This window comes from Gadus morhua, chromosome 17 (genome assembly GCF_902167405.1).
Source record: "Gadus morhua chromosome 17, gadMor3.0, whole genome shotgun sequence".
Classification (NCBI taxonomy): Eukaryota; Metazoa; Chordata; class Actinopteri; order Gadiformes; family Gadidae; genus Gadus; species Gadus morhua.
Genome location: NC_044064.1, coordinates 10466174 through 10486128, shown reverse-complemented (window position 1 = coordinate 10486128; position 19955 = coordinate 10466174). Strand labels below are relative to the sequence as shown.

The 19955-nt window shown below is 44.5% G+C and overlaps 2 protein-coding genes and 1 pseudogene across 2 annotated transcripts in view; 2 read left to right on the top strand and 1 right to left on the bottom strand.

Annotated features, from left to right (window-relative positions):
* LOC115529623 (up-regulator of cell proliferation-like) overlaps positions 1–2784 on the top strand; it is a 60033-nt gene extending 57249 nt beyond the window's left edge. The window contains exon 9 of the mRNA XM_030338464.1: positions 2733–2784. The gene's annotated coding sequence lies outside the window, so the exon portion shown is untranslated. The remainder of the gene's footprint in view (positions 1–2732) is intronic.
* Positions 1162–17316, top strand: LOC115529622 (up-regulator of cell proliferation). The gene is made up of 3 exons (XM_030338462.1): positions 1162–2797; positions 6544–6625; positions 11954–17316. The coding sequence occupies exons 1-3, from the start codon at positions 2783–2785 to the stop codon at positions 16597–16599; spliced, it is 4743 nt and encodes a 1580-aa protein (XP_030194322.1). The 5' UTR covers positions 1162–2782; the 3' UTR covers positions 16600–17316.
* Positions 1849–1967, bottom strand: LOC115530051 (uncharacterized; annotated as a pseudogene).
* Positions 17317–19955: the final 2639 nt, after the last annotated feature.

Below are 19955 nucleotides of genomic sequence, written 5' to 3'. Positions count from 1 at the left end.
GTTAACTTAAATAGATATTGCTATTTGACTCTACTCCATCTTCAGCCCATATTACTTGAAACCGTTAGGTGACATAACTTAACCTCGTGTCAATACATTTTATAGTGTATTTGATTTATTTTTAAACTGTAAATACATTGCTTGCTCACTACATATATCTACAGCAGCCATGATGTAGGAATACGTCCATGCAATTGCTAACCCTTATTAGCCTACCTGTGGGGGGGAGGGGTCAGGTTCATGGGGGTCGCCGATGTGGCTAGCGCCAGAATGGTGCTGCCACCATGTGGTTAAAGGAGAAACTGCAACGGTGGCGGGCTGGCGGGCCACAAATAATACAGTAAGGGAGCCGCGTAGGGTGACCTGAGGTGTGTTCAGAATCGCAAATATAGGCGAACGTTCGCAAACGATTTTAAACATTTTCCATTAAACGAACATAAGCAAGCAAACGTTTACGAACATAGGCAAACTGTCTGAAGAGGTAGTTCTCCACAAACAGAGATGGATCGCGGTGCTCTCTTCGGCTACGTGACATTCGTTGCCATGGCATTAAACTAAACTATATTGAAATCATTTACTCCTTTCCTGCACAGAAAGCAATAGATAAAACGTTTCATATAGCCTATCTACACCCTTACTTCAACTATTGTCTTTTGCATGCTAAAATGCGATTTGAACGTTATATCGCAGTAAGTGGGTACAACTTCGGTGACGTAGCCCTCTATTCTTGAATTTTCCGTACTGGTTGTCTGCAGTAGGCTTTCAACGAGGTCGACCACTTGCAAACCCTCTTCTGTAAACTCCTCCATTAACATGGAGGCTGCTGCTAATACCATGGCCTTCGTATCCATTTTTTTCGTTTGCAGTTAGTTTAGAACGGTGTTAAAAAATCGTTCAAAATTAATTGTTTAATGTCAACGCGTTCGTTGCGAACGTTCGCCTATGTTCGCTGAACTTGAACGCACCTCTGATGTCCCGCTTTGTGCGGGACAGTCCCGCATTTCCATGACTTTGTACACGTCCCGCAAATTGAGACGTTGTCCTGCATTGTTATTGACAGTCATACTCGATTTTCTTTTTTTTGGAAATGCGTGTTTTATAATCTGGCATTTATCAAATAGCTGTGTGCAGAGACAGCAGTGAGGGTTGTCATCAGGGGGAGGGGCGGGCTTTTTGATCATGTCAATCAAAGTTGGACACGGACGCCGGTTAAGGGCACGCGCACCTACAAGAAGCAATGCAAAGGCGATTTCCCCCCCCCAACCTTCCCCACTCGGAGGTGTCGCGTAGAGCGTAATTTCCCGTAAAATCGGGCCTGCCCACTTTTTCCCGCATTGTCCCATACAAACGTAGACTTTGTCCCACTTCTGGTGAATTGGGATTTGGTCAACCTAGCTGCGGGCCATATAAAATGTAACCCTGTGCCAAGATTGGCCTGCGGGCCTGACTTTGGACATGCCTGCTTTACAGTGAAGGGGGGACCTCAATAACCACCTAGCTAGGGTGTGTAGCACCCTCTTGGGTGATGCACGGCAGCCAATCTGCGCCAGAACGCTCACCACAAACCAGCTTGAGGTGGAGAGTGAGGGAATTAATGAGTCAGCCAATTATACCAGAGGATGATTAGGGGGCGAGATTGAATGAGCCTGGTAGGGCCAGGACACCCCTACTCTTTGCGATAACTGCCCTGGGATTTTTTCTTACCTCAGTGAGTCAGGACCAGGGTTTTACGTCTCCTCCGAAAGACGGCGCCTTCCACAGCACAGTGTCCCAGTCACTGCACTAGGGCATCAGGATTGATGTTAAGGCCAGAGGGAAGAGTGCCACCTATTTGCCACCACCCGACACCACTGACAGCACCTGATATTCCCAGGCGATCTCCCATCCAAGTACAAACCAGGCCCGACCCTGCTTAGCTTCCGAGATCAGACAAGATCGGGCGTGTTCATGGTGGCAAGGCCATTTTTTTGTAATCTGATCGGTTTAGTTTCATTTTTAATCAGAAAAGGGCAAAAGAATCAGCTAGAATAGACATCATGAACAAGGAGGTGTAGTAGCATAGTTCATTTTCGATTGTCTACTTAGAACATTGCCTTTTATATTTGTATACATATACCTTAACATTGAAATTATATATTCTCAAAACAAACTGTTGCACTCTGTAACGTCTAATATTATACCTGTATTGTAAAATAAATGTCCAACAAACATTTTAAAGAACCAGTCGCGGCACCTCTAGGAAGAGACCCAGTGTCGACCAACTCGTTTATATTGAAACTATATGACTAGTTTATGTGGAAATGATATACATTTCAGTAGTACAAACTCCTCTCCGTTCTTCATTTCAGTGTTGGTCTCATTGTTAAAAGATGTGATAGGCAGTTTTCTTGACTACTTAAATTGGTAGAACGCCCCTTCAAAACATCTTTCCTTCCAAGATAGGCGGGAGCCAACATAAAAATGTTTGTTGTAGATTGCTATGATTGGACCTCATCTTTTCTTCTAATATAAAATACACAATCATGTGGGAAATGTACTTAAAACAAGAAGGCGATTCAATTCAGCACTCACAATTTTATTAAAACTATAAAATGCATCTCATTGATGATGAAGTTTGAAATGGTTGTGTGTGTGTGTGTGTGTGTGTGTGTGTGTGTGTGTGTGTGTGTGTGTGTGTGTGTGTGTGTGTGTGTGTGTGTGTGTGTGTGTGTGTGTGTGTGTGTGTTTCACAGTAACCTTCCTGCCCAGTCAGCTGAGGAGGCCCAGAAGCACCGGCAGCAGTATGAGGAGATGGAGGGTAAGATCTCATACCTTTCAGATTAAAAGCCTGCTCCACCCTCAACATACCACCTCTTTTATTCTCATTGGAGGACTTTCAGAATAAAATTGTCCTCCGCCCTCCCATAGCACATATTTTATGCTTGGTGGAGCAGTGCAGACAGACAGACAGACATTTCAGAAGAAATACACATTCATTTAAGAAATGTAATTTAAAAAAAGGCGATTAAATTCAGTGCTCACAATCTCATATTAAAACTAGATAATGGATTTCCAGCATTTTCTGGTTTAATATGAGATTGTGAGTCCCACACACACACATGCGTTGGATAAATCAACGCATGCATTGCCCGAAACGCAAACAACTGCTTTGCACAGAGCTTCTGGTGCTCAGCCAACCCTTGCAGGAACAGCAGCGTGACGCTTTCCTTTTCCTGAACTGCTGACCCGGTGAATCAAGGACAGCTCCTATTGGATGTAAACATCTGTAATTGATCAAACAATTCTCTTAGCGGCCATGAAAGGCTTTTGCGTTTGCAGATACGCGATACAATTTTTTGTTTTTTTCTAGTAAGTTGCATGCTGTTAGTGTTCAGTGTTGTGCAACGTTTCTGTGCAAAATGGCCCTCATTTATCAAACGAGCGTACGACAGAAAACGTGCGTAAAATGGACGTACGCTCATTTCAACGTTGAGCTTGGCATTTATCAATTTGAACGTGAGCGCAGGCTGCGATGAAATCTCACGTCAGGTCTGAGCTCGTGTACGCAAGTTGTTTTGGCGCAACATACGGGTATTTCACTGATGAATAGTGCAGCACAAGTAGCCCATGTTGCACATCTGTATTAATTACTAAATAAATTGGAATTAGCCCAGCCGTTCAAACAATTACAATCAAGTCAGGCCTAATTAAAAACAGTATTGCTATGTAAATAATTAGAATGTGACAGGTGAAATGTTTATTCAGCTGTCTATATTAACAGGAGCTTTGCCAGATAGGTGGTCGAGTCTCAGCGATGGCAGATCTGGCTCTGTTAGAGGACCTCAACGCACGTCTAAGACGAGAGAGAGTTTTTCGAGACGCGCCGATTTTTTTATGGAGAGCGATGAATGGCTCTTGAGTCGTTTTCGTCTCCCAAGGCATCTCCTGATGGAGCTATGCAATGCTTTGGAGCCACAGTTAAGGCGAGAAACTAGGCGATCAAACGCAATACCTGTGCCAGTGCAGGTGTGCTCTACCTTGGGGTTTTTGGCCACCGGGACCTTTCAGCGGGAGATCGGGGACAGGTCTGGTATTTCCCAGCCAAGTATTAGCCGAACCATGCCAGCCGTTTTGGCAGCTATAATGTCCCTCTCCGAACGTTATATTACATTCCCATGTAATAACGATCAGCAAACTGGAATAAAACGGGATTTTTATGCTATTGCTAGGTTTCCAAATGTGATTGGTGCGGTTGAGTATACCCATGTGCGTATGAAGCCACCATCTATTAATGATTACGCGTACATCAACCGCAAAAGCTACCATTCAGTTAATGTTCAGATTATTTGCGATGCCAGAATGCAATCCTGAACATGGTAGCCCGATGGCCTGGGGGCACGCACGATTCTTTTATTTTCCAAAATAGCAATGTTGGGCATCGTCTACATCAGGGCGCACTACATGGTCAGAGTCATCTCGGTGAGTTACGCTGCAGTCGCACTGCACCGGCCTCCTCCCGTTTCTTGTTTGGCCAGCTTCACAGCCGCAACACGTATTTTGGTTTTGCTTTATGTCGGACCATTTTTTCTTCACCTTATTCTGAATAAAATAACTTTAACGCAATGCAAACAATAGCATATATGTGAAATGTTTTAAGCTGGATAACAGAAATTTTACATTTAATTTATTATTTAATTAATTCAATTAACAAACCTCTTCCGTAGCCCGACGAACATTGGAAACACTATTCACTGCAACAGTTATTTCCTTCCATATAGCATTCTTTTGCTTGCCTTTAATGCCAGCTTTTAGGCTACCAAACAAAACCAGACGGTTAGCATCATGGTTCGCATCCACCAGTGACACAAGCGTCTCCATTTCGGTCTCGGAAAAATTCCTCTTTTTTTTTTACCGTTGGATGTTTCTCCATGTCGTAAAAGTTAGGGGCGAGACTTCTGAAGACGTGCTTTTATATGGGCGTGTTACGTTAATTACGATCGATCTCAGCCGCCGTATTTATCAACACCAAGATCATTCGTACACTGGGATTGGTGTGATACGAAAGTTTCGTGAATCTCACGTGGGTCCTATAGTAAGATGGATCATGCGTTCAGATTTGCGCTCATTTCTACGTTTGTTTGATAAATGAGGGCCAATGAGTGTGGCTCTTACACAAAGATGAGAGCAACACGGAAAGGCAGTGCTTGTTTAATGATCATACGGACTAACCTGCACTGTTAAAATAATAATTATATTAAAACCAGCACACGTTGATCAGGGAGGTTGACTAGACGTCGATTTCCTTAGATGTTTTGTAAACTAGTCATATCTACGTCACAAACTCTGCCAATTAAGTTTAAACTGATTCTATTATAATATGACAACAGGCATCTGACTGCAGCTAGTTCACAAAATAACATAGATTTGTTTTTGCCCCTAATCAATGTTTTTATGGTCACAAATAATTAATTGGCTTGGGTGCAGGCTTAAACTCTATATGGATTTTCTAAAAAGTCAATGGAGAAAAATAATGGGAAATTAACTTTCGGAACACAGAGCCGTTAAAAAAAGGGGCGGTCACTGTTACGCTCTATTGGCCTTTTTAATGACAAAGAAGACACTATTGGAGAGGTTTGCTTGTTGTGTGTACTTGTTTTTACCATTGGCAATAAGAGCCCTGTTTACACAAGGACACTTGCGAGTAAAAACGACAAAATATTATATCGGAAGTGCCTTTCATTTAGACGGTGACAGCGTTTTTGGGGCTTAAAACGCAAAAATCGGAAACCACCCTCCAGAGTGGAAAACTTGAATACGCTTCGCCATAGCTTTTCCGTCTACACTGCCAAGACATAGAACGCTGCTCGGATCTGCTCACGTTGCGTATGCGTTTAAAGCACATACATGCGCCAGTAAAGGGAAGTAAACAAACATGTTGGATTATTTCCATGTTTCAAACCTTCAAGCTGCTCTTGCAGCTCTAATGAAGTTACAGGAGTCCTTCCACGAAATGTACAGGATATGTACAGATAGTATTACTGAACCGAGAAGGATCTGTAATTACCTCTATCAAATTTAGGATGCACCAATTCGTCTGGGGCAAGATTCTATTACTATAAAAAAAAAAATACTTTTAGTTATGCATGAAGATGTGTGTGTTTCTACGCGTCCCATGTCTCCACACGTTAACATTGCATGAATGACTGTAATGCAATGTTAACCCAAGCAGTAGGCCTGCGCCATTTGACTAAAGATTAAATAGTCGAAGTTTTACATTGGTAAATTATTTAATAAAGGGCAATTGTTAGAAGTAAAATATGTATTAAACAAAATTATTTTAGCCAAAAAAGAACAAAAAAAACAAACAGACGTCAGACTTTAAAGTCAGTTTCTACATATTCATGATGAGGTTCTGTCAATGATGTCAAACAACAACGCAAGGGAGCACATTGTGCATAAATTACTGAAAGATAGGGTCAGAGTCAGTTATTTTTTATTGTTCATATGCCACACAAAGTACTATTACTGAATGGGTCGTTTTTGTTCACTCTTGTTTAACTGAAGGACCTCCCCAATGCTTCGGATTCATGTTCTGAGGCATCAGGCCATTCCAGTAGAGAACATCAACCCAATGATCTTCTAAATGGTAAGGTTAAAAGCACATAATATGTTATGATTCTGTAAAGTATATAGACAGAAGCATACTTTTACGTTTTGTTTCAATGAAAACACATGCTCCTTCCATCGACAGAGTAAAGGTTTAGTATCACAAGGAATGATGATAGAAAACATAGCAAACCATCATCCATAGGCCTGTAATTCTGCAGAACGAGTTAACATGCCTATACTCATAGATTCTAGAGTTACAATACCTAACTAACGTTCTCTGTCGTATAGGCTTCGCCTTTTAAGGCTGTCGCTATTGGGTTAAAGGGCGAAGCACGATGTAGTCTATGCCTCATTGGTCCCGATCAGTACCAGAAACACAGCTACATACACGTCATGAATCATGTGTCAGACGTAGCATAACATACGTCATGCGTATAACGGCACGTCATCAACGAGCAGCGCTAATGTGCCTGACACAAGAGCTCTCAGCATGAATATTTGACTCCACCTCACATTGTGTTAATATGCGAGGGGAATAGTCACACAATCGCACTCACTCTGACAAAGCACCTAGTACTGAGTGTGTCATAGAGAGGCGCGACATGTCTCTTAGGTATAACCTAATAAAAGAGCATGGGGAAGCCCAGGAGGCTGCTGTGCAAATATCCTCCATAGGCATCCCTCTTTACAGAGCGACAGAGGACGATATTCCTCTGGTTGAGTGAGCTCTGATAGTCTCAGGCGGCTCTGCCCCCGCTGACGCATAAGCCTGTGTGATAGCTTCACACATCCAATGTGACAGCCGTTGTTTCGTCAGGGGGATGCCCTCGGAATGTTCTCTGTAATGCACAAATAACTGTTGAGATTTGCGCAGCGCCTCTGTGCGCTTCACATAACAGCTAAGCACGCATATGGGGCACAAGAGATTGGCTGTTGCTTCCTCCTCAGATTGATGAGGGAGAGAGAAAACATTGAGTGTTATTACTCTCGATCTGAACGAGCTAGTAATACTCTGTGGTGTAAAAGCCGGCTTTGGGCGTAATATGGCCGAACTGCCGTCTCCTTGTATTCTAAGACAAGAAGGGGCTACAGAGAGTGCAGACGGGTCGCTCACTCTCTTAGCTGACGTCAGGGCCAGCAGGAAAGCTGTCTTGGCTGACACAAACTTGAGGGGCACCCGGTCAAGAGGCTCAAATGCGGCTTTACCCAGTGCGTGCAGCACCAGTGTTCAATCCCATTGTGGAGTGAGAGAGCGCGTCACGGGTCTCTCTCTCCTCACATCTTTTAGGAAGCGCTTCATTAAGGGGTGACTAAAAACAGTTTTATCCCTGGAGGAAAGAGCACACGTAGCGAAGGGCAGGAGATGGGATCACAACCCTTCTCCGTGCACCATTTCTGAGAGCCGCCCATTTAGCCAAGTAACACACTCGGGTGGAGTCAGCTCTGGCACCCAGGATGGTCCGTACGACCTCCCGGGAGAGGCCGAGACCCTCTAGGCGCTCCCGTTCAGCGGCCAGGCCGACAAGTGCTGGCAGATCTCTGGGTAATCTATGATTGCTCGCCCTGCCTGCGTTTCGCCGCCAAGGGAGTTCCCTCGGCGGCCCCGAGAGTAGACGCTGGAGGCAGGGAAACCACGGTGCACGCGTGCGTTGCGGTGCTATGAGAATCATAGACAGCGGCTTCTCTTGGACTCGGTCCAAGACTTGGGGAATGAGAGGGAAGGGTGGGAAAGCGTAAAAGAGTTTGTTCGGCCATGGTCTGTGAGGGAACGCATCCACCACGAGTGGGGGATTGTCCTTCAAGCTGAGAGAGAACCAAAGCTCGCACTGTGTGTTCTTCCGTGAGGCGAATAGGTCGACCTCCGCCTTCCCAAACTCGCTCCATATCTGATTGATCAGATCGTGGTGCAGAGTCCAGTCTTCTGGTTGGGGACCCCCCTCTCGACATTATGTCTGCTCCTCTGTTCAGGACACCGGGGATGTACACTGCTCTGATGGAGAGCAAGTGTGTGTGCGCCCAGCATAACAGCTGTCTCGCTATGCTCAGCAGCTGTGCCGAGCGCACGCCCCCTTGGCGATTTATGTATGCTGCTGTCACCTTGTTGTCCGTGCGAATCATTACGTGTTGATTCGTTAACATTGGGGCAAAGTGTTGAATCACTTTCAACACAGTGAGGAGCTCCAATGCGTTTATATGCATGGAAACTCGCCTGTTCCTCCCCAGCCTGACAGAGAAGCATCCGGGAACACTGAGATGTGTGACGTTGCTCTGCCCAACGGCACTCCTCTCGTGAGGGTTCGGGGATCGGCCCAGTGGGTCAAATCGGGGCCCTCTGATAGGGGAATGGTCGTTTTGCGCCGCCGTTGGCGCACCTGATCGATGCGCAGGCGAGAAAACCATCTCTGCAGCCGCCTCATGTGAAGCAGCCCCAGCGGCAGCACCGTGTGAGCAGCTGACATCATGCCCAGCAGCCTCATGACAGAGAGGGCTGTCACGACGCTGCCCGGGGAATAGCGGTGGAGGGGAGACCACAGCGTCTCCATCCTCTGCTGTGAGAGCCGTGCTCTTATTACAGCTGAATCCAGCTCTACCCCCAAATACATCACACTCTGTGAGGGGAGGTGGGAGGTTTTCTTCAAATTTTTGGCGTTGTTTCCACAATCCCGTTGAATCATGGCGGGACAGAGGTGGGGGTGTGACCCTTGCTGATCAGCCTGTCCATCCGTTTGGCCAGGGTGCACGTGTTCAGTCATTCTGAGTAATGCTCTGAAAGTGGCTGTGCAGCCTCTTGTTTTGATGCGGCTGTCATGGAAACGAGCAACGCTTGAGCCCCTGCGAGGGGAGGAATTGTCCTCCTCGCAGCCCATGGGGAGCTCTGCCCGAAAGGGCCGGGTGTGTGTTCTCCCTCGCCCCCTAATAGCCGGCGCTTGTGGGGCGGGACATCGCCCCATGAGCCCGCTGCCCGAAGGCCTTTGCTGGCCGCTCGCCGCAGCCTGCCATGGAGGCGGGCGGGGCTGGTAGAGGCGTTATCTGAGGTGTGGGGAGAAAAAAGCCGTCTTTAGTAAAGAGGTGTTTCTCGCTATCACACGCTTCTCCCTCACCGCGTAATTGTCTTCGCTGGCGCTTGTGGGGTGGGACATCGCCCCATGAGCCCGCTGCCCGAAGGCCTTTGCTGGCCGCTCGCCGCAGCCTGCCATGGAGGCGGGCGGGGCTGGTAGAGGCGTTATCTGAGGTGTGGGGAGAAAAAAGCCGTCTTTAGTAAAGAGGTGTTTCTCGCTATCACACGCTTCTCCCTCACCGCGTAATTGTCTTCTCTGGCGCTTGTGGGGTGGGACATTGCCACATGAGCCCGCTGCCCGGGGCCTTTGCTGGCCGCTCGCCGCAACCTGCGATGTAGGCGGGCGGGGCTGGTAAGCCGGGCCAGGTTGTTTTTTGAAAAATAATGTAGGGCTGGCTCGATAAATAATACAAGGTTTAGTGATGGCCTGCCTATATGTAGTGGGAGATGCGTGTGAAACACTTATGGCCGAGCTGATAGGCTCCGTTGTTTACTGGGGTGTGGGGAGAAAACAGCCGTCTTTAGTAAAGAGGTGTTTCTCGATGTCACACACTTCTGCCCAAGGCCTTCGCTTGCGGCTCGCCGCAGCCTGCGATGGAGGCGGGCGGGTCTGGTAAGCCGGGGGGCCAGGAGGAGGAGCTTCCGGCAGCGCCGTGACAGTGACTGTCGGGGGGCCTATGGCGGTGACGGGAGACTGGAGCAGAGCACTGCTGCCGGGGTGGAGGCGGAGGGCGGGAGACGTGTCTCCGGATTTTCTCTGCCTCCTCGGAAGCATTTCATCCTCCATAGATGACAGACGGGGCCCGAACAGCCCGTTCGGGCTGATGGGGCACTCCAGCAACTGTCACCTCATCGGCTCAGGGATGCCCGGCTATAGGTTCCTCTGTATGAGGTGCTGCCATGCCGCCGTCCGGGCCGCTGCCACCGCACCGGTGGAGCAGAAGCAGAGGATGACACCGGCGGTTTTCGCCACGTCGACTGCCCGTTCGGCCAGACGATGAGGATCAGCCACCATGGTGGAGATGTCATGTGCCAGCAGGGCGATGTTATTCATAACAGCCTCTTGCTGCATCATACACTGATGCGCTCTGTCTGTAAGCTTGGCCGTCAGCTGGTCTTTGGGAATGGGGCAGCGGTCGCTGAGCCCCATCGCTGAGGTCTTTGGGAATGGGGCAGCGGTCGCTGAGCCCACTCCGCAGCCCCACTGAAGTACGGTCTGATGGGGGGAAAAAAGCCAGATCGGGTCGAGACGGGCGGGGCGTGTCGCGGCCTCGAGCACCAAGATGCCATGCAGCTGGTCTGGGCGTTTGGGGGCCTGAGGCATGAGCACCGCAAGGCCAAAGTTTGCGGGTGCCCTGGCGATAATGCCCGGTAGCTCTGCCACCAAAGCTCCAACCACTGGAAGTGAGGTGGCGGCAGAGACGGGCAATACTGCTGCACCGGGCTCCGACCTCTCCATTCGGAGAGGGGAAGCCGGGGGAGATGCGCCCTCCTCGTCGCGGTTGGAGTCGTCCGACTCCGAGCTCACAAGTAGAGAGAGGGCATGGACGAACGGGACAGTGAAGTCGTCGGCACCTTCAGCAATGACGGCGGCAGTGTTGGCTCTGCGCTGTCTGTCGCCCACCGTTAGCGCCTCACAATGCCGACACAGGCAGAGCTGCGAGAGCGCCAAGACGGCATGTTCATGCCCAAGGCAGCCCTCGCACACTTCATGGCCATCATACGGCAAGATGTAACCCGTGTTACATGTCTTGCAGATGCGGATCATCTTTGAGTCCATGATATCCATCAAATTATGCTACAGGATCGTCCTGAAGAAAAATGGGAGCAGAACGTCCGCCGGCGCCCGCTTATATGTGCGGACTGCGGATGTGATTGAGCCCCACGCTGTTGGTGGGCGGGAATTACAAATTCTTCAGTGCTACGACTCGCGCCTAGGGAAAACTCAATAGTGATGGCCTTAAAAGGCGAAGCCTATCCGACGTAGAACCTATTCCTACTAGTTTCATACTACCCTTTTGCTTATTGTTACCAGACTCTCCTCTCCCATAAGCTACGATTGTATTCCTATATACTGGCAATATAAGATAGCTACACACACTAGTACTATTACTAGGACCCTTAATAAACAACATTTATAATTGTAAATATACAAAAATAAACCAACTATAATCACCTGCAATGATGAAAGGGATAAGCCTTCAACAATTCCACCAAAAAAGCATGGGCAACTGTTGAAAAATGTTCACTTACTTTTAGAAATGTGAAATGAACCGATAATAATTGTTAGAATTATTCTATCCACAGAAACTGAACTGGAGGGCTTTCTAGAAAAGCTTGGCCTAAAAGAGAACTACAAGGAGAAGCTCTCACTAATCAATGTCCTACAGATCGACAAGAAGGCCGTTACAGAGGAAGATGCTAAATGTCTTTCTGATCTCCCCTGGCTCTTTCTCAAGAAGTTAATGATGTTCAATGTGACTGCTAGGAATGTGACATTTCTTGCATGCAATGAATCAGAGCAGGATCATCCTCATTGCAATGCTGATTTAGATTTGGAAACCTTGTTGTGCCATGAAAAGTCAGGTGAAGCGCTGAACCCATTAGACGTAATCACTGCTCTATTTCTGTGCTCAAATGGCCTCCTTCAGCAGGAAATGGCAGTCAAAATGGCGATGTGTCAGTTTGGGTTGCCTCTATTGCTTCCTGATAGTGGCACACAGAAGCACACGCTCATGCTCTGGGCTTTGAGAGGCATTGTTAAAAAGTACAGAACTCAGGCACTCTTAGACCCCAAAAGCTTCATTGAAAAATCAGTTGTGGTCCCCGGCCTTCCGATGGTGTCCTTTGTGAGACTGGGTGAAGGTTCTTTATCGAAGTCACAGATTCTGAATACACTCCTGAGCAATGTACAACAGTACAACGACACTTTTGTTAACCGAGAAATGCCATGTGGTAATGTTCCAAGGAAAATTGCAGATGGACTGGTGGAAACTAGTTGGTATCTTCCCTGTGGTAACAAAAACATTGATATCTTCAATGAACCAGTAGCTGTAGCTAATCTCAGAGGAGATATTGCTCTCTGTGAATTGCAATTTTCGTTTTTATGCAAAACGTCTGCTGCAGTTTTTGTGTTTCTTGACAATTTTGACAGTAAAATCGAACTACTCAAAAAACATGAAACAGAGATTTTCTTGATAGTCAATGTGGATAGCAAGAATTTCAACCTAAAAAGGTGCCAAAAAGTACTGGACGAATTAAATTTGACCACAAAGAACCTCATTCTTAAGCAAAAAAGAATCAACAACGCTGACTTTGCCAAAACCCTACAAAAATTTGTAACAGAAGTTGCACAAAAAACAGATAAAAAAAAGAGCATAGAGCAAATGGCTGTCATTGCTATTGAGCTTGGAATAATGGTTGATGAGCAAACCTCAGACTGTCAGAATGCTAAGAAAAATGCAGAAGCTATCACCTCAAGAATAAAAAACACTGCCCAGTACAAAAAGGAAGAACTTCCTCGGCAGGGCTCAGTATGGAAAGAACTGACAGATTTAGAGAAGGAGGAATGTAGGCTTACAAATGCTGGGGAAGAAGACATAGAAAAATACAAATGTGGCCTAAACCAAAAGAAAAAAGGACTCCGGAAAGAGCAGAGGGATTTGGCCATTTCAGATTCTATGAGATCCTTCATGGAAGCATTCTCATGTCCAGCTGTTGAACAGGCTTATTTTTTTAAATGGATGCAAATTAAACTAGACAACGTGTCCCGAGAAACTGTATCAAACCTCAGGGAGCAGTATAAACTCAAAAGTAAGAATTCGAGCAAAGAAGAACTTAAAGACATTGATCAACAACTTTCTGACAGCTCTATAGGTATTGAGAATTACTTTCGAGAAATGTGTCAAATCTATGAATCTACAGTCTCCCTTTCTGAATCCAATCCTTCTCGCCAAAAATTCAAGCATTTGCCCAAGTTGTGTGCCCAATTACTCCTTGATGGATTTCCGCTGGAGCTTGTGGAAGGAGAATCATCAAGCATTCCTTTGGCATGGGTGAAGGACGTATTTTCTGAACTGAAAGAAATGGTAGCTCCAGAGAGCAAGATAAGAATTGTCACAGTTCTTGGGATTCAGAGCACCGGAAAGTCCACTCTTCTCAACACCATGTTTGGAGTGCAGTTTGCAGTCAGCAGTGGCCGATGCACTAGAGGGGCTTTCATGTTGCTCATCAGAGTGAACAAAGAGTACACAAAAGAAATTCACTGTGATTTTCTGATCATCATTGACACTGAGGGCCTGAAATCGCTGGAGCTGGCACAATTAGAAGACAGCTATGAGCATGACAATGAGCTTGCAACTATTGTTGTGGGTTTAAGTGATATCACAATAGTAAATATATCAATGGAAAACATGACAGACATGAAAGACATCCTACAAATTGTAGTACATGCCTTTCTCAGGATGAAGGAAGTCGGCAAAAAACCTAAATGTCAGTTTGTTCATCAGAATGTAGCGGATGTGTCAGCCCATGACAATAACTTAAGGGACAGAACCCTGCTGTTACAACAGTTGAACGAGATGACAAAGCTAGCTGCCAAAGTTGAGAAAAAAGAGAAAAACAAAAGCTTCATGGAAGTAATGGAATATGATCCAGACACTGGAAACGGGTACATTCCTGGACTATGGCATGGAAACCCACCAATGGCACCAGTAAATTCAGGTTACAGTGAAGCAGTTTATGAAATGAAAACAAACATTATGAAAACGTTGAAAGATTGCGAGTCATCTGCTTACAACATTGATGAATTTCTGAAGTGGACAGCAAGCTTATGGAACGCCGTAAAACATGAAAATTTCATATTCAGCTTTAGAAATAGCCTGGTGGCTGATGCTTACATGAAAATATGCACAGAATTCAACAAATGGGAATGGGAATTCAAAAGGGACATGTACTCATTGGAAACAAGTGCAAAAGCAAAGATTTCAAATTTTGGCAAATATGAGGCATCCAACATCAGAGAAATTGTCGAGGAATTCAATAATAAAGCCACCTCAAAGCTAAATACATGGGAAACAAAAATAATCAACAATGTACACCAATATTTTAAAAAAGCAGAAGGTCATGCCCACCTAATCGAGAAACACAGAGAAGAGTTCATAAACAGTGCAAAATACTTAATAAAAAACGTGGAATGGTTGTTTAAAAATGAACTAAATATAGCGGCTGACAATAAAGAGGGGATGGCAAAAGTTGAGGAAGTCAAGAAAAACACCACAAAACGTTTGGAGGAAGAAGTGCTCAGATTGCTAGACGAAGGCCGTAAAAGGAATCTCAAGCAATCGGATGAGGAGCTGAGAAAGGATTTTGACCAGATGTGGGAGAAAGCTACAGAACCTCTCCGTGACAAAGTGAGCCACGAAACTGATATCTTTGGTAAGGTTCATTGTCAACTGAGAAAGAATTTAGAATCAATGGGTAGTTATGCCAAGGAGACAGTTAATAAATCACTAAGAGATCATGGAAAAGGGGATTTCCAAATGAAAGAAAGCTTCATTCAATATGTGAGAAACATGTTTCTTTCACATAATTTATGGCTAAGAGCAAAAGCAAAGGCTGACAAAATTATAGCAGCTTGCAAAATACGTGTATCTGATAAAATGAAGGAGAAATCTGATTACCATGACAATGACATTCAGGAGATTTTGAAGTACATTGAGGCGCAACTTGCAGACATGAAAACAGACACCCAATTTGAGGCGGAATTAAAATTATACATTTGTAGTAATGCAGCCAGAAACTTCCATGAAAAGCACTTGGCTTTCATTGCAGAAAATGACCCATTGAATTGCGTCAATCTACACAAGGAACGTTTTTTTGATGATTTTAAAGATCTGTATCACGCAAGGGAGCAGGATGAGAAGAAAGCTCAGGAATTTGCTATTCGTTGCCTCCAGCCTGCAGTGGAGACCTACATTAGAGTTTCCATGGTTCCAGAAGTTGTTGATGAAATGGTGTCAGGCACAGATTCAGTGAAATTCAGCACACGCATGTTTTTCCAATCTTCTGTCTTAAAAGACTTGCTTTCAAAAAACAAGTTTTGCCACTTCAAAGAGTACACCACTTCATATGAGAAATTCATAAGGGAATGGATTCAGGAGCAAATTGAGAAACGCTTTTCCGATGGGACTAAACTTATCGAGTTAGAGAACAATTATCTAAAACGATGCATCAAATGTATTGATGATGCTATTCAAAAGGCCCAAATGAACAAACAAGCAACCCAGAAGGAGTTTGTTCAAGATATTTGCAGGGAACTTGGTGATAAATTGGTAATGTGCCAGGATTCTCTCAGCGCTTGCATGTCTCTTTTTAAAGAAGCAACAGCAGAAAGGTTTGTAGACTTTCTTAAAAAATCTGTGAAGGCAATGGAACAAGCTCTGCAGGAAAATCTAAAAGAAACTGAAGTCAAAACAAAACTAGACAGACTTGGCTCAAAGCCACTAAATGACCTCACAGCCAAGTTAGGTGGATGTGGTAAACAGTGCCCATTCTGCAGCGCACCATGTGAGGCAGGGGCACTGTCTCACAAGATTCACTATGTTGAAATACATAGGCCACAAGCCTTTGGAACGTACAGATATATCGACTCAGATAAACTCTGTACATCTATTTGCACATCTTTAGTCTTTAGTGACACCGAATTCGAGAATGATGATACTAAGTGGGTGTTGCATCCTTACAAGGAATACAAAACATTTTACGGGGATTGGGACATTCCTGCAGATAACAGCTATTCAGCATCTGATTACTGGAAATATGTGATGGTCAGGTTCAACAAGGACTTTGCTGAATGTTATAGTGCAAAGCCTGCAGATATTCCCAATGAATGGACAACAATTAGCAAGGAAGATGCTGATAGAAGTCTAAAAGAGTCATTTGGCGTCAATTAGGATTTGTGGAGAAGATGATAGAGTTTCTTCTCTGACCATGAGGAAGAGCAGCCTCTTAGAATAATATATATTTGATCTAATGGGAGCATTACGAAAATCACTATTTATGTTATGGTGCACAAAAATTATCCTTCTACATATGTGAGCCAAGAAAGGCTGAAGTGATAGATATTAGTTAATAAGGATGTGTGTCTTTGCTCAAATTTAGTAACCCAGCTCTGAACTAAACTCTTTCATTTTGCAGTTTGTTGTTGAAGTAATGTTCCATTGAAACTTTTAAAAGTATGAGCCTGATGCTTCACATTTTTGTTAAAACGTAATGAACTAAGCATATATGCTATTTTATTTGTTTGATTGTTTTGACTTACTTTTGTCTGGAAATATCGGTATTGTACATTACTTTTTATTTTTGCCTAGGTTTAAATTGTGTAATTTATTTTTTATTATTCCTCTTTCATTCATGTTCACTCTTTTTTGGATTTCTTTATTCAGTTATTTCAAGTGGCTTTGTTTGATAATCTGTCTGGCATTGTAACAATTAAGAAATTAGGAGACGATATATCTTGCATTGCAATGTTGTTTATTTCATTTTTATATTGTTACTGCATCCAGAAATATTTTTAATGTATTTTTTAATTGCTTGTTTGAGCAAGAGTTGAGAAATATGTCAATTAATTAAGCTGGTGTGTGTGATTTTATGGTAAGTTTTGACCCAAAATAAAGGACAGAAAATTGTCTATGAATGTTTTAATGTATTTTCTGATCAGAATTGATCAGGGCACAGTTTCCCGATAATGTCCACTTTTAGCGTGCTACGAAGACTCCTACGTTTAGACTTATCAAGGTTGTTTACCTCTATAGGCGAACCTGCTGAAGACGATTGCTCAGAGATCGATTTTCCATTTCTTGCGCAGGTGCATGACAGCCTTCTAAAAAATATTGCTGTCTTTGCGGATATAACATTGCTCGAAATCCTTCTGGTAGGCCTAAACATTTATTTTACCATGGCCGAACATAGCATAGCCTACACTGATTTAAAAATTATATAGAAATTAGACAAACAGAGGAGTTTGAGGCAGTCACATCCTTAATTACACATGTTGCAGCTGTTCAAATTAGGCTATTGATTTTCTGTTCAAAAAGTTGGCTGTCCATCCGTGCAGCCAACTTTCAGCCAACCACCTAGGACAGCCCCCCCCCCCCCCCCCCCCTTTTTGTTAATTTGAGGCTACTAAATTTACATCAATCTCTAGGCTAACCAATTCCCCGTGTTACAGCAATGATAGCAGCTACTGCAGTTGCTACACAGTTAAGTACTATAATACAATACAACACAATACAATACAATGTACAATGGTGGCCAGAAGGGGGAGGGTGGGTATGTAGAGTCGAGGTGGACTCTGAACAGGTGAGTCTTGAGTCTTTTTCGGAAGATAGTGAACGACTCTGCGGTCCTGAGAACGGCAGGGAGCTCGTTCCACCACTGAAGTCCCAAAACCAAGAAAAGTTGTGACTTTGCTAATCGACCTTTGCTAGCTCTTAGCAATGGCAGTACCAGACGTCCAGCTGAGGTAGTTGAGCGGAGGGATCGAGCTGGGGTGTGTGGCTTTACCAATGCTTGGAGGTAGGCAGGGGCAGTTCCATCGACTGCCTTGTATGCCAGTACTATCGTCTTAAATTTGATGCGAGCTACTACAGGGAGCCAATGGAGGTCCCGGAAGAGGGGGGGTCTGCAATTTCAACCTATTCGTTGTCTGACACAACAAATAGGTTGACAAAAATGACAAATTTCGTCAAAACGAATTGATTGCAATGAATTTTGGGCAAGATGAACGTGGGCAAGATGAACGTGACTCATCTGACAACCCTGGGATATTTCGGGGGTTAGTCAATCTGATGACCTCCATTGACAGTGTGTTGGAGGAACACTTGAAGAATGCCACCGTCTTCAAAGGTACGTCAAAAACAGTTAAAATCAAACTTTTAGTATGCGGGCATGTTGCGAGGGCACATTTTGGAAGAGGTAAAGAACACAGACTATTCGGGGGCAATAGATCCCAAAACTCACGGTTAGGATCGTGTCACGGTTTTTGAGTCACTTTCATATCAACAACAACAAAAAAGATAACAAGACAAATGTAACTTCAAATAAAATCTTCAAATGTGTAAAAACCAACCTTTAAGCATAGTAAGGCCTAATCCCATTTCTACCCCTTACCCCTCCCCTTTGTTTTTAAGGGGTAAGGGGAAGGGGTAAGGGGTAGAAATGGGATTCAGCTGGAATACAAAAGAGTTTGCTTTGTATTCCAGCTGGCCTGTTATGAGCAAATTTCTATAGGCTACTATAGATCCATTTCAAAACATGTTCCAAGTAGGCTATAGGACAACGCATAATACATCCTGGAATGAGTGAAGCTTGCCTGCTTACATGTTAAAATGACTGTCACAACTGCCATGAGCAAAGAGCAAAACCATTTGTACATAGACACACGTGAGACACACGCAATTCAACCCATGCACACGCTCACACGCCACACTTCGTATTTCTCACGCAGAGAAATTACCAGGATAGCGCCCAACAACTTGCGCCGCTATTTAACAGTGGAAGGGCAGGAATCAAATACGTCCGGGGAAAAATTCGATATCGTCCGGGATTTTATTAAAGCCTCATGCATACTCCCCTACTCAGTTCTGTTCGCTTTGCATTGGTAAGTGCAAGTGAGTAGGGGAAGTGGTTAAGTAGAGCCTTCAGATTGGACGGTTTGACTTTAGAGTTACCATCATGTTTTGTATTAATTCTTTTTTTCTTTCAATATAACACACACTCACATTCTGTAATCACCGTCAGTAAATAATATGAAAACAATATCAAATATCTTTCAACGAGAAAAAATAATTTGTTTACAGTAAATGGATAAAGGTCAAGAGATGCAAAATTTTCAGCTGTCAGAAATGTGTTGTGATCACTTGTATTCCTCATAGCACTCAGGCTGTGAGGAAATCAGCAGCCCGCGATCGCAGCTCCTTTGATGTGAACGCGCACAGAGCGTAAAGCTCAAAGCCGGACATTGATGTCGTAGTAAAGCCCTCAGGTCTACTCTGCATGTATTAACTGTGGCTAAATATCAACTGCACTGAAGTCATCATAACTTCAGAAGTTCTCATTTTCAAATGATTATTACTATTACTATTATTGTTATTTGAAGCCGTGTCAGTCTTGACTGTGGGTGGTGTGGTCCTCTGTGTCTGCTATTGTCTATAATACAGTAATATTTTTGTCGACATTATCAAACGGAAGAACTTTTATTTTGAAGAGCACAGGACAACGAAGCACACTAGCCAATAAGAGGACCCGC

Bases quoted from the DNA above. Each gene is read 5' to 3' on its own strand.
- LOC115529622 (XM_030338462.1), top strand. The intron at 6,626-11,953 runs GTAAGGTTAAAA...TTCTATCCACAG, and splicing joins ACCCAATGATCTTCTAAATG to AAACTGAACTGGAGGGCTTT.